Raw genomic sequence first — 13,047 nt, 5'->3', positions numbered from 1 at the left:
ATGCCACAGTTGAGAAGATTTAAGTGTACGACCTATTATATGGAATGCTAATGCACCATACACCAAGATTAGCAAAACGTTTATTTGTCCTAGTACTATGGCTATTTATTGGAATTTCTATTTAAACTGCATTGAAAGAGAAACCCATGTCCTGAAAACAAAGGAATGGTCCAAAGTGTGTATGGGAAGATGATGGGTGGTGTGCACAGGTGGGGCTGAATCTTCTGATATAGGAGAGAGAATTTTAAACACAGCAACATCCCAATTCTATAGCTAGGTTCTTTTTAAATTCCACATTATATAACGGAGACTCTTGGCTTTCTGGCTGAAATGGTTAAAATGGATGCCTTCAGTAAAAATCTCAATGGCTCCAATTCTACACTGTCTCAGCTGTGTTTGGATATAGTGTAGTGGATAGGAGCATCTCCCTGGCCCTGGGAGTTAGAACAGGGGACTTCCTCTAGTTGTAAAGGATCTTACACCAATAGAGGATCATGCACAGTGGAGCTCCCCCCTCCATCAGATCCCCTCTTGCCCCTAACATGCCCGTACATCTCCTCCCACACCTGAAGCACCTCTGACTTGCTCCTTCCTGCCCCTTGTGCCAGGGATGACCAGTGCCAGAGTTCCCAAGGCAGCATAAAATGACCTTTGCCTCCTGGAGCCCCAACTCTCAATAGAGAGTTACTTGCTGCATCCTGTCTCTCGGGAGAAAGTACAGCTCACTAGATGGGGGCAGCAGTAACTTCCCCTGGAACTTCCCTTTACACCATCAAGATCCTGGGTTTGGCTGGGGAAATAAGCAGTCTCAGGAGTTTGTCTTACAGAAGCCTCCCTACCACTACGAACAAGCTACTCTGCAGACCAGATAAGCTAAGACTCTATGGCGACTTTCCCTCCTGTCTCTGAGGGCTGTGAGGGCAAGCAGCTTAGAGCTGCATGCATCAGTTCTACATGGCTCTTTTTTGTATCACTGGAATTCCCCAGGGACCATTATAGCCCCTGCCTGCCACCGGAGCACGGGTCAACATCTGCCTGAGAACTTCAGTCAGTCATGCTAAGATTCCACATCATCTAGTAGGGAAACAAATTTTTCTATCCAACTCAGAAATCAGAAAGCCACCTTATGCAAGCTAAATTCCCCAAGAGGGCACATTCTAGTGTGGCAGCTTCAGCCTTCCCTAAAAGAATCCTACAAAACAAGGAAATGTAGAAGTGGAAGCCTCTGTGCTGAGGCAGGACCAAGTAAACCTAGACCATCCCTGATGAGCATTTGTCCAACTGGTTCTTAAAAACCTCCAATGATGGGGGTTTCATAACCTCCCTTGGAAGCCTATGCCAGAGCTTAACTACTCTTATATTAGGCAACATGTTCTAAGTATCTAACCTAAATCTCCTCTGCTGCAGATTAAGCCCATTACTTGTTCCAGGATCTTTCCAGGTATGGAAATTAGGCTGACTCATCTATAATTCCCCAGATCCCCTTTGTTTCCCCTTTTAAAGATGGGTACTATGTTTGAGTCCTCTGGGACCTCAGTTGTCCTCCATGAGTTCTCCGAGATAATCACTAACAATTCTTAGATTGCTTCAGCTAGTTTAAGAACTCTATCATGAATTTCAGCAGGCCCTGCCAGTTTCAATACATCTAATTTATTTAATCTTATTCCTTAATCTGTTCTTTCCCTATTTTGACTTGCATTTTTCTCCCCTTGTAACTAGAATTGTGTTTCATGGTGACCAGATACTCATCTATTTAGTGAAGACTCAAGCGGAATATGTATTAAACACCTCAGCCTTATTGATGTCATGTTGTTAGTTTTCTTCCCTGCTAAGTAGAGGACCTACACTTTTGTCTCTCTTGTGCCTAATGTATTTAAAGAACCTCTTGTTATTGCCGTTTGAATGCCCCATGCCATCCCACCTACTCAGCATAAAACCAGAGCAGGTAACTAATGTTGGGGGACGGGGGGAAGGCATTGTGGCTCCATCCTCACCCAACCCCTTGTTCTTGTGTGGGGAGCACCGATCAGAATTGTGGCACCCTTCTGTGAAGGAACATGATGAAGGGGAAGGGAGCTTATATGCACTGTCTCCCTCTTTGTTCACCCATGCAGAGCCAGCCACAGGTGGGCCCTAAATCTGTCACTGAAAACAGTTTAATCTCTTTCAATATACATAAAGAAACAAAGCAAGAATCTCTTTATTAAAGCCTACACCACTCACCTTGAGAAGGGTACCGGACACTCTGACTTACCTTGAAGGGTCCGGCGTGCCAGTGAAGAAGTGAATACATGGAGAATTAGGGTTCTGAGGCAAAACAGATGCTATGCTAGCTGTAGTAAGGAAAGTTTCGGAATCCACGCAGACACCACTAGCTTTGTCACGCAAGACATCGATCATTGTTTGCACAGTGACCTTTCCTGCAAGAAGGAAAAAAACACCTGAACCAGAAGTCCTGATCAGGGACATCATTATAGTAAACACATAGAAGACACCTAACATCATGTGTCCTGATCCCTGTCTGACCTTCCCTTCCTCATCCGGTCATTTACATAGGTGACTAACAGCCATCACGAAGACTGGGGATACTGCTCAGATGACATAACCGAGGAACAGAACACAGACTGGGCTTCCCTCAAAGACCTCCACCTGCTCTATGATCTGAAGCAATCCGGATCTTCTTGGTCTGAAGGTGGACAATGGATCACAACCCTGACCTGAGTTTTGTGACCTGTAACAGTGCTGGTATTCCACTAGCCACAGCAAGAACCATCCTGATTCACTTCCCCCGTAGCCAATATCACCCAATTATCCTTCAGATCAGCCTGGAAGCATCTCTTGCAATTGGTGCCAAAGCCATGTTGGAATTTCTGCAAGACTGACTGGCCTGCCTACACTTCAGAAACAGAACATCGAATCCCACAGCTCAAACTGATACCTTGAAACTTTGGTCGTTTTGCAAACGTTCTAAAATCAACCACTAAGAAGTATATCCTGCACGGTCATCGCAAGACCCTCATCCACTGCTGGACACAAGAATCTGAGTCCTTCCTGAGGAAATATGAAAGGAGCGGCAACCCAGATAAAGCCACTGCACTGCTTGTGTCCTTGAATTCGGCATGCTTGAAAAGGTGGAAAGAGACTGAAACCCTGATTTCACCCTTTTTTGAGCCGCAAGGCATGGGCTCTTTTGTGGCAACTTGGAGAATCCCAGAAAACGTAAGTGCTGACTTTTGGTTTTGCCAGTGGGTGTGGAGGCCAGTGGTCAGGTCCAGCTCCCCACCCACATGGCTTCCCCATGGGGCGTCCCCCCCTCCCCCGCCCACCTTGGCTTCTGCCGGGGGCCAGGGTGTTGGGTCCAGCTCCTCCCGCCCCGTGGCTTCCTCAGGCAGTGGCAAACACTGGGGCTTTTTTTCCCCACCCTCCTGGCTTTTGCTGGGGGTCTCCGGGAGCCAGGGCTTAGTTTCCCCCCACCCATCCCTGGACGTCTGCTGCTGGGCGTGCCAGCTGGTGCCCAATTTTCCAGTGGACACACATTGGCCACCACTGCACATGATGACCTGCAGAACCTGCCAAAGACAAGATTAAAATCCCGCAACCCTCTCTGGAACCACATCAAGACCCTGACACTCAACTTTAACACTAAGGCTCAATGGAAAGCCACCTAGAGCGTTTTGACCGCTCAAAACAAACAGTTCATTGTTGCCTCACCCTGCCAAGGAACCACTGGGTTTTGATTTCTGTTGGAAAGACTGGTGCAGATTGCCTCATTTTCCTTTTAAAGAGGGTTTGTTCACATCTCCCATGAGATGTCCTGATGTGATTCAAACACCTGTTTGCAATTGTGGTCATCGGTCACAAATGATGGAGCACATTGTATCTGAGTGTCCCCTTCATTCTTTTGCTGGGGGCCTGGAGGATATTGCTGCAGCGGTGAGCTGGTGAATGTGCTGGCTACCAAACCTAGATATCAATTTGTAATCGTTGCTGCCTGCCCAAGCCAAACGAAAGAAGAGAGCCCACTGAATTCAAAGGAAAATACTTTTACTTAAATGGGCATTGCATCAGGCCCAGCACAAACAGTGCCATATCATACATGTGGGAACATACCCCTTGGTATTAGCAGCTTGTATTTACAAAACTTAAGCCCTGAAACATACTAGAACAGATTACAGATACCTTGCACTGTCTCAACCTTTCAAGCAATGGACCTTTTGCCACTGTAAATGGGTCTCCAGCCACAGACCCAAATGTGAATTTGGCCCATCATGTCTAATGGATTGTAAGTAATTAAAAGTGCAGACGTAAGTTTCACAGCTATGGGGGTGGTATAGATGATCTATGACATGGAGCATCAAATATTTCTGGTGACTTTTGGTGCAATTATCAATGTTTAACTAGATTGTATTACAGAAGAACGACAGATCTGTTACAGTTATGGATAAGTCCCAGCTTTCTATTTAAAGCTCAACTCTAAGTGCTCTAATTAGTTTGTTTTTTTTTTTCCTCCTGACCCTCTTAGAGTTCCTTCTTCTCTCCCTCTTACACAAATTGAAGATTACTTTGAGTTATGGACATTGGACCACACCACACTCACTAGCATTGTGCACTGCAGAGAAAAAATTTTTGTATCCAGTCTCCTGTTGTTCAAGAACTAGATTTCATTAGCATTTCAAATATCTGCAAAAGTCATCCTTAATATAGAGCTTTTAAAGATAATGGCAGCACTCCTTACGCATGGCCGAATGGGTGCCTTGAACAAAGATTACACCACACTTATGCACAGCAGCAGATGCTGCAGGAATTCCAAAAGAGCTCTGGCTACTTCCAGCTATCTTAAGTGATTAGTAAATTCTGGAGCAGAACATAAATCCATTTCTGCTGATAGCATTTCAATCATCTAAATCTACTCTGGTTATAAAAACATCCAATTCGGCCGGGGGGTAGGGGGAGAGGTCTAAGTGCATCTTCATTTTCTGTAACAGAACTCAATTCCCATTGTTTGCAACCATAGCTTGGTTCCACAGGCAGCTGGCTAGCACTCCACTTCCTCACCTCATAGTATTACTGTGATACGAACATCCTCCTTCTGGAAAAACCTTAATAGAAAATGATGAAGGGGCATTGTGTAAGTCATCTTTTCAGGCGAGAAGATGCATTTGTACGATTTTGCTCTTATTCCCATGCATCATAACACCTACAACGGAAAGATTACCCAAGCGCACAGACTTGGATGATGGAGTGTAAAGCTCTAAGTTTGTGGGTTTGTTTTTCTAATAGCCTCATTCTAAGTTTAGGTTGAGGAGGACTTAAGGTTTCATGCAGGTGTTTTTCTCAAGGCAATTTGTCCTATGGATTTTTCTTCCACATGGTTTATGGAATGGCATGTGAACATGCTCTCCTCGTACCTACTTGAGACTACAGGCAAACATCTGGTTGAGAAGTGGGAATTAAATAGCAAGAAAAAATTAGTAAGGAAAACAGATGAATTCTACTTACCTTCTTCTTTTTCTAGGCTCTCCTGGCCTGAACAGCAATCTAAATGGTCCTCAGCTAGAGAAAACACTTCTGAAAAATTGAATTTTGTATCTCCAGTCCACCAGCCTTGACTTTCTGCATAAGTCCTAAGCTCAGGATGCTCAACATCAATCTTTGTGGTTAATGAAAGCTGATTGCAAATGCACTTTACTCCCTCTATGGAAAGAGCCACACATCACAATATAGCATTAATTCAATGTAGCCAGAAACAGTTAGAGGAGCAAAATAATTGTGATTCGGAAACTAAGCCATTGATCAATCTAGATTTTCTTTATCACAGGGCTTGCTCATCACTGCAAGTTTCAGGGCCTGATTCTCCAATGCGTCTTGTGTCATGTTTAGACACTTAGCCCTGTACCACGTGGTTGTACAGTGCTACCATATCAAGATGCTATCATTTTCTACCATCTCTGCACAGTAGAAGAAACTCTACAAGGTGTAAAGCAATGGACAATCAGGCTTTCAGATTGCCAGAAACTAAGTTTAACACTTTACTTTCAAAACTCTGTTTGGAAATGATCTTGACCCATTGCCCGAAACCACGTTAACTTGCTCATTCAATAAGAGTACAATCAACCCAAAGGAATTGACACATTAGTGCTTCATCCCAGAGTTGATCTGTACGACATTACTTGTTGTTTGAAGAAAAACATTAATGCCACTATTTAACACAGCATTATACACATTTGCTAAACAAATTTCCACCCCAGAACTGAGAAACTTATTTGAAACTAAGTCACCTAATTATAACCGGCAATTTTAAATGTATTTGAAAATTGGCATCATTTGAGAGACCAGCAGAAGAAGAGCTCATGTGGAATAATTTATAATCCAGTTTTCAGCCAAACAGGAAAACTGGTTTAAAGATTTTTTTTTTTTTTTTTTTGCATTTTAAATATTTAAATAAATATCTGTAAAAGTCTAATGTATACTAACATGTAGAGTCTTTGTGAGAACAAGACTTGTTTTTAAATAAGGTTCTATAGTTGTTAAGACTAACGGATTGAAAATAAGTATTTAATGTATTTCAGTTTTTTGTATTGCTTGCTTTTTGTAAAAATTTTTTGCGTGAATTGCTTGTATTCATACATATACATGACAGCAAGATTAACGACTGCTACTGCAGATATTCACAAGAGGGTACATAAACACATAATAGAAGTAATGGAAATAAGTGCTTAAACTATACTCCATCTAAATGAAGCTTGATAATGAATTTTTAAAATTCAGGCTAAAGTGACTTATGAAATTTTTACTTTATTAGTGTCATTAGCAACTGTTTCTATAAACAGATTTGCCCTTCTAATGTCCTCTGAATGAAATTTAAATCGGGATTACAAATCCAAATTAGAAGCTGGTATAAGTATTACTGCCGCCTACAAACCAACTGCAGAAACCAAGGGTCAGTGGCAGAGTAAAATGTTTCAGTATGTTCTGCTTCACACGTTCAAATTTAAATTGCACCACTAAAGGGCATTAATCTCTTAGCTGTTCATTTTTAGGAGACCGTGTAAGATTGGAGTAATTTTCTTGATTTGACCAACTGGAAAATGTATTACTACTAAGCTGAGCAAAAAACCAATTAGCATCCCTTTAAATATTACAAAAATTAAAAACCAATTTTTTTTTTTGTTCTTTCCAGTACAGTCAAATTGACAGAATTACTCCACTCAGTGCTATGTTCAGATCAGCAAGAACATCAGTATAATTCATTCTGAAATGTCTATTTCCTGGATAGTATTATTTATTTATTATTTATTTATTAATTAAAGTATTCTTCATCACAATGGGAGTTTATCAAGCAATTCTTTTAAGGAAGAAAATTCTGTGCAACTACAACAATCATTATGTAGAAGATCCTATGTGATCCTGTGGACTGGGTTTGAAAAACCCCGCGTTCTACAAAGCACTGATGAACAGCAAGCTTCCCCTGCTGAGTGTAGGATACTAATGCCCATGACTATTGCAGCATTTAAGCTTTATTTTGAAAAAATTTAAGAATAGCCATTATAGTTGCAAAGAGAACCTTCTGTGGAAACCAAATATAAAATGATGTAGGCTTGGTCTACACTGCTGGAGAAATTCAGTAGCAGTCGACGGGAGATAGGCAAACTACATAGAGTAACTTGCCTATCTCCCGTCAATTCCTAACTTCTATCTACCGCAGCATCCCCACTACACTGCGCCAACTGGAAATACCCTCCTGTCAATGCAGCATTACTCTCTTTTTGTGTGGGTGGATTAACAGCATTGACTTCCAGATCAAGAAAGCGGGCCTCCACTGCTGCTTAATCGATCCTGAAGAATCAATCCTGCAGCACCAACAGTGCTGCTGTCAATATAGACATACTCGCTGTGTCACATTCCTAGATCTGCAGAAAGGTTACTCCATTTCCTCTGCTGCTACTGGTAGCTTTTGCAAGCAGCAGGAGTGTGAAAACTAGTTAGTTTCACTGCTACCAATAGGTTCTTGAAGAGCAGATGTGAAAAACAAACAACTTCATGCTTCTGCTTGAAAAAGCTCTGAGCAGCAGCTGATGCAGGCAATGGAGTTATACACTAGGAAGGATGACTCAGAATGTGGGGGAAAGGTAGAGTAGCAGACACACTAATTGCTGCAGCCAGGTGGTTTAAATAAAAGATGCAATCACTTAACCTCAGTAGATGGGTCAATATAATAGGGTTCAGGAACATCACTCTACTGCTTCCCAGGAATTGGGTGTCTCCTCAGGGCACTACGCCTGACAGTTCCCTCCTTCAATCTTTGGTATCTATATCTGGCTAGAAGAATTATTCCTCTGTCCAATAGGTATCTGGTAAACTTTCAAGCTTTGCCTGGAGTAATAGCATAACTGCAGAAGGACAATCTGTCCACGCAAAAGAGACATTTAATGGGCTAGACTGACAATAGATTGCTACCAGAATCATGAAGCTTTTCATTGTGACTGATTTGATGCATCCAAGCCAGTTAGACTTTTCCAATTAGACCTTTCGATAACTCCTTAATATCTTTACCCCAAACAAAAGGGGAAAAAACACCAAGAGTTGAAGAAATATGTTATGCAGCTTCCTTCTTATAACCAGTTTGCCACCAGTTAAAACTCACCTGTGACTTTTTCTGCTGCCCAATATTTTCCAACAGTCTCTAGTATCCAGGCTTCTGCTCTGTCCACAATCAGAAATGCATTTTGGAAAGTATGGTAGGAGCTCCCATCTTCATAATAATTTCCACCTTGTCCATGCTTTTCCAACAAAGAAACTATTACATCTAAGGCTTCTTTAGCTGTTACACCTCTTTCTAGGCCAAGCCTTTTTAAAAAAAAAAAAAAAAAATCCAAAACACGGTTTAAGTGAAAAGTCCAGTGATGTGCTGCAGTGACTAGTTTGTCAAACAAAAAGCTTGAAATAGTATGATCTGCAGTTTTATGGATGTCAGATGGAATCATTTCTATGGTGCTTAGCAAGAGAAGGGCATTTAGAAGTTATTGATCAGATATGAGCAATTTCTGCTTTAAAGGTTCCCTAAAAATACAGGTACAGAAATTTGTAATCAAGTTCTCATATTATCTAAACTTGTTTCTCCAGCCACAAGTCTCCTCCAATTGGTAAAATTAACACAAGTACTAAGTGTAACAGGGGCAGTGTCTTAAGACAGCTTGCAAGATTTTATTTACCCTTTCTAAGGGGAGGGTGAATTTGACTGGTAAATAGAATTTTCCAAGGCTTTCTGTCATAAGGTATCAGATCTGTACACTTGTTGTATACAAAACACTAGATACTTGTGAATAGGTATTGCAGAAGTATGAGAGAATAGTCAGTTACCTTATCTTTTATATCCCTTCTCTTCCTGTGCTCCCACACTTACTGTCCATCATACACTCCATACAAAATTAATTGCACATCAGTTTTACAGCGACAGTTTTATTCTATAGACCAATGCACTTGTTGAGTGTCTGTGGGCAACTTTATGGTGTTAAACGTCTTAAATGTTGATTTGGAAATACTAAAATGCAGGGTACTTACCAAAACTGAACGTGAATGGTTTGAAAGGTGTGTAAAAGTAAACTTAAGTACTCCTTTTAGAAATCTAATCAGAATAGTAAAATCAATGGTGTTTAGCATATTGATCTGAAGTATTTATATTCAAAATGAAACCATCCTAGTTAAGAAATTAGCTAACAGCTACTTAGCTTTATTTAACTGCTGTCTAGGCAACAGATTAGCGGTTTCTATTTATTTAATCTTTTAATCTATTTCTGCCATCAGCTAAGTACAAGCTCTTTAGAAACCTTAATACACACAAACATGACTTTTTATATCTCAACTCCGGCATACCATATTGCACATTCTTTATTTTCAGTGATATTAAACTCCCACATTATTTAAAAAAAAAAAAAAAAAAAAAAAAAGTAATTTACTGTAGGAATAAAAATCTCTATTTAAATCCATCTTCTAGAGAATCTCAAACTTTTATAAAAATGCATTGTGTCCCAGCACACTTATGGGGTAGGGAAGTCCTATCCAATATAAGCCCTTCTGATAGGTGGGAAAACTAAGGCAGAGGTTAAGAGCCACATTTTTGAAAATCTTTTCTCTAAAGTTGGGAACAAAATTACACAGATGGGGGCTGATCTTCAAAGCTGTGAACCATCCACACCGCCAACTGAAGTCAATCTGAAAATACAGCCCTGGGTGTCTGAAACTGGGCAACAAAAGAAGGGTCCCTTTTGAAAATGCAGCTTTAATGACTTCATATTTGCACTTCAAGCCTGTGGCATAGCCAATGACTCCACATCAGGTTCTCAGTCCTGTTTTTTAATTATAAATCCATTCTTCTGCTCTGTTCGATCAAACAAACCTTGACATTCCACAACAAGAAGTTCAGGGAAACAAAGGATGGAGAAGGTTGGTTTAATTGTAAAATAAGAACTTCACACTGTTTCCAACTAAATGTATTAGTTGAGAGAAGCCTAAGAGTCCTTATCCCAGAGAAGCGTCTGAACACCAGTGGAAGCAAGTCGAGGCCAGGGAGCTGCTTCCACTCCTATGCTGGTGAGCATCTCTGGAGAAAGTATCATGGCTGTATGGGCTTCCTCTGACAATCAATCATTCTCTCATCCTTCAGCTCTGCCATCTTCCTGCTCAAGCAGTGGCACATCTCTGACCAATGTCCGTTCAATTCCAGTCGCTCCCTCTCAAAGCCAGACTGTCTGACTAAAAAAATCAGACAAGACCTACTATTCAAAAAGTTAGCAGATACTCCAAGATCTCATCCTGAGTGTGCAATTAGATAGAAGGGTGCAGCTGATGGGTAATGGCCAACCAGCAGCATGTACTCCAGCACTCCATTACTGGGAATGCAGGCACCAACTTACTTTTCCATTGACGTTACGGACGGTCATGCATTTCAAGGGTATAGTTCTGTTGCTGTCATGGGATTTCAAATACCATTAAGCATTTTTAATATTTTAGTTTTTGCATAAGTTTTGTTTCAAGTTCTTTCCCCTGAGGCATGCTGGAGTATGATGCCCCAAGGAATCAGATTCCCCACTATAACAGTGGAAAAAACCAATGCACTGGCAAATGTCTTTGCATTACAGGCATATTTTTGCTGGTCAGACAGTCACTGCATTTGGTGCAGCAGACACTTCACACCTTTATTTTTTCCTTAAGACCCAGTCAAGAGGATTAGGTTATAGTTTAAGGACCGGGAAAGGCATAGAGTGAAACTAAAATCTGAGAAGGCAAAACCTGATTACAGATTGAAGTTTGTTTCCCTGGTAACTGTCTTCTTTCCAAAATGGGCAGCATGCAACTCCCCCAGCTAAAGGCTTTGGATGCCTGATTTCCACACAAACTGATTGGCCTCCTAATCCTCTAGGCTGGCTGTTTTGTGAACGACTCAGATATGCTCGAACATGCAGGAATGAAATCAGAAAGGCCAAAGCACAATTGGAGTTGCAGCTAGCAAGGGATGTGAAGGGGAACAAGAAGGGTTTCTACAGGTATGTTGCCAACAAGAGGTAGATTAGGGAAAGTGTGGGCTCCTTAGAGAATGAGGGAGGCAACCTAGTGACCGAGGATGTGGAGAAAGCTGAGGTACTCATTGCCTTTTTTGCCTCTGTCTTCACAGACAAGATCAGCTCCCAGACTACTGTACTGGGTGGCACAGAATGGGAAGGAGGCAAACATCCCGCAGTGCTGAAGGAACAGGTCCAAGACTATTTAGAAGGATTGGACATACACAAGTCCATGGGGCCGGATGCAATACACCCGAGGGTGCTGAGGGAATTGGCTGAGGGAATTTCAGAGCCATTGGCTATTATCTTTGAAAGCTCGTGGCAACGGGGGGAGGTCCCTGAGGACTGGAAAAAAGCAAATATAGTGCCCATCTTCAAAAAAGGGAGGAAAGAGGATCCAGGGAACTACGGACTGGTCAGCCTTACTTCAATCCCTGGAAAAATCATGGAGCAGATCCTTAAGAAATCCATTTTAAGGCACTTGAAGAGAGGAAGGTGATCAGGAATAGTCAACATGGATTCACCAAGGGAAAGTCATGCCTGACCAACCTGATTGCTTTCTATGATGAGGTGACTGGCTCTGTGGATGTAGGGAAGGCGGTGGACGTGATATACGTTGACTTTAGCAAAGCTTTTGATACTGTCTCTCACAGTATTCTTATCAGCAAGTTAAAGAAGTATGGGTTGGATGAATGGACTATAAAATGGATAGAGAACTGGCTAGAGCATAAGGCTCAAGGAGTAGTGATCAATGGCTCCATGTCTAGCTGGCAACCGGTCACATGCAGAGTTCCCCAGGGGTCGGTCCTGGAGCCAGTTTTGTTCAACATCTTCATTAATGATCTGGAGGATGGGGTAGATTGCACCCTCAGCAAGTTTGCAGATGACACTAAGCTGGGGGGAGTGGTAGATACCCTGGAAGGTAGGGATAGGATACAGAAGGACCTAAACAAACTGGAGGATTGGGCCAAAAGAAATCTAATGAGGTTCAACAAAAAAGTGCAGAGTCCTCCACTTAGGAAGGAAGAATCCCATGCACAGCTATAGACTGGGGACTGACGAGCCAGGCAGCAGCTCTGCAGAAAAGGACCTGGGAGTAACAGTGGATAAAAAGCTGGATGTGAGTCAGCAGTGTGCCCTGGTTGTCAAGAAGGCTAATAGCATATTGGGCTGCATTAGGAGGGGCATTGCCAGCAGGTCGCGGGAAGTGATTATTCCCCTCTATTCAGCATTGGTGAGGCTGCATTTAGAATATTGTGTCCAGTTTTGGGCCCCCCACTACAAAAAGGATGTGGACAAGTTGGAGAGAGTACAGCGGAGGGCAACAAAAATGATTAGGGGGCTGGAGCACAGGACTTATGAGGAGAGGCTAAGGGAACTGGGCTTGTTTAGTCTGCAAAAGAGAAGAATGAGGGGGGATTTGATAGCGGCCTTTAACTACCTGAAAGGGAGTTCCAGGGAGGATGGGGCTAGGTTGTTCTCGGTGGTG

At 42.1% G+C, this 13,047-nt stretch overlaps 1 protein-coding gene across 3 annotated transcripts in view; it reads right to left on the bottom strand.

The window, feature by feature from the left end:
- The window catches only part of SCRN1 (secernin 1), a 62,754-nt gene that overhangs the window by 17,539 nt on the left and 32,168 nt on the right, over positions 1 to 13,047 (bottom strand). For all 3 annotated transcript variants that reach the window (XM_067561984.1, XM_067561983.1, XM_067561986.1), the window contains 3 exons: positions 8,645 to 8,847; positions 5,500 to 5,694; positions 2,255 to 2,420 (listed from right to left, as the gene is read on the bottom strand). In XM_067561984.1, the coding sequence (XP_067418085.1) occupies positions 2,255 to 2,420; positions 5,500 to 5,694; positions 8,645 to 8,847 (564 nt within the window). The remainder of the gene's footprint in view (positions 1 to 2,254; positions 2,421 to 5,499; positions 5,695 to 8,644; positions 8,848 to 13,047) is intronic.

The sequence above is a fragment of the Emydura macquarii genome, unplaced genomic scaffold, assembly GCF_026122565.2.
Source record: "Emydura macquarii macquarii isolate MOO-44397 ecotype Brisbane River unplaced genomic scaffold, CSIRO-AGI_Emac_v2 contig_2422, whole genome shotgun sequence".
Lineage (NCBI taxonomy): Eukaryota > Metazoa > Chordata > Testudines > Chelidae > Emydura > Emydura macquarii.
Note: the sequence above shows the minus strand (reverse complement) of the source record. Positions and strands in the feature narration are given on the sequence as shown.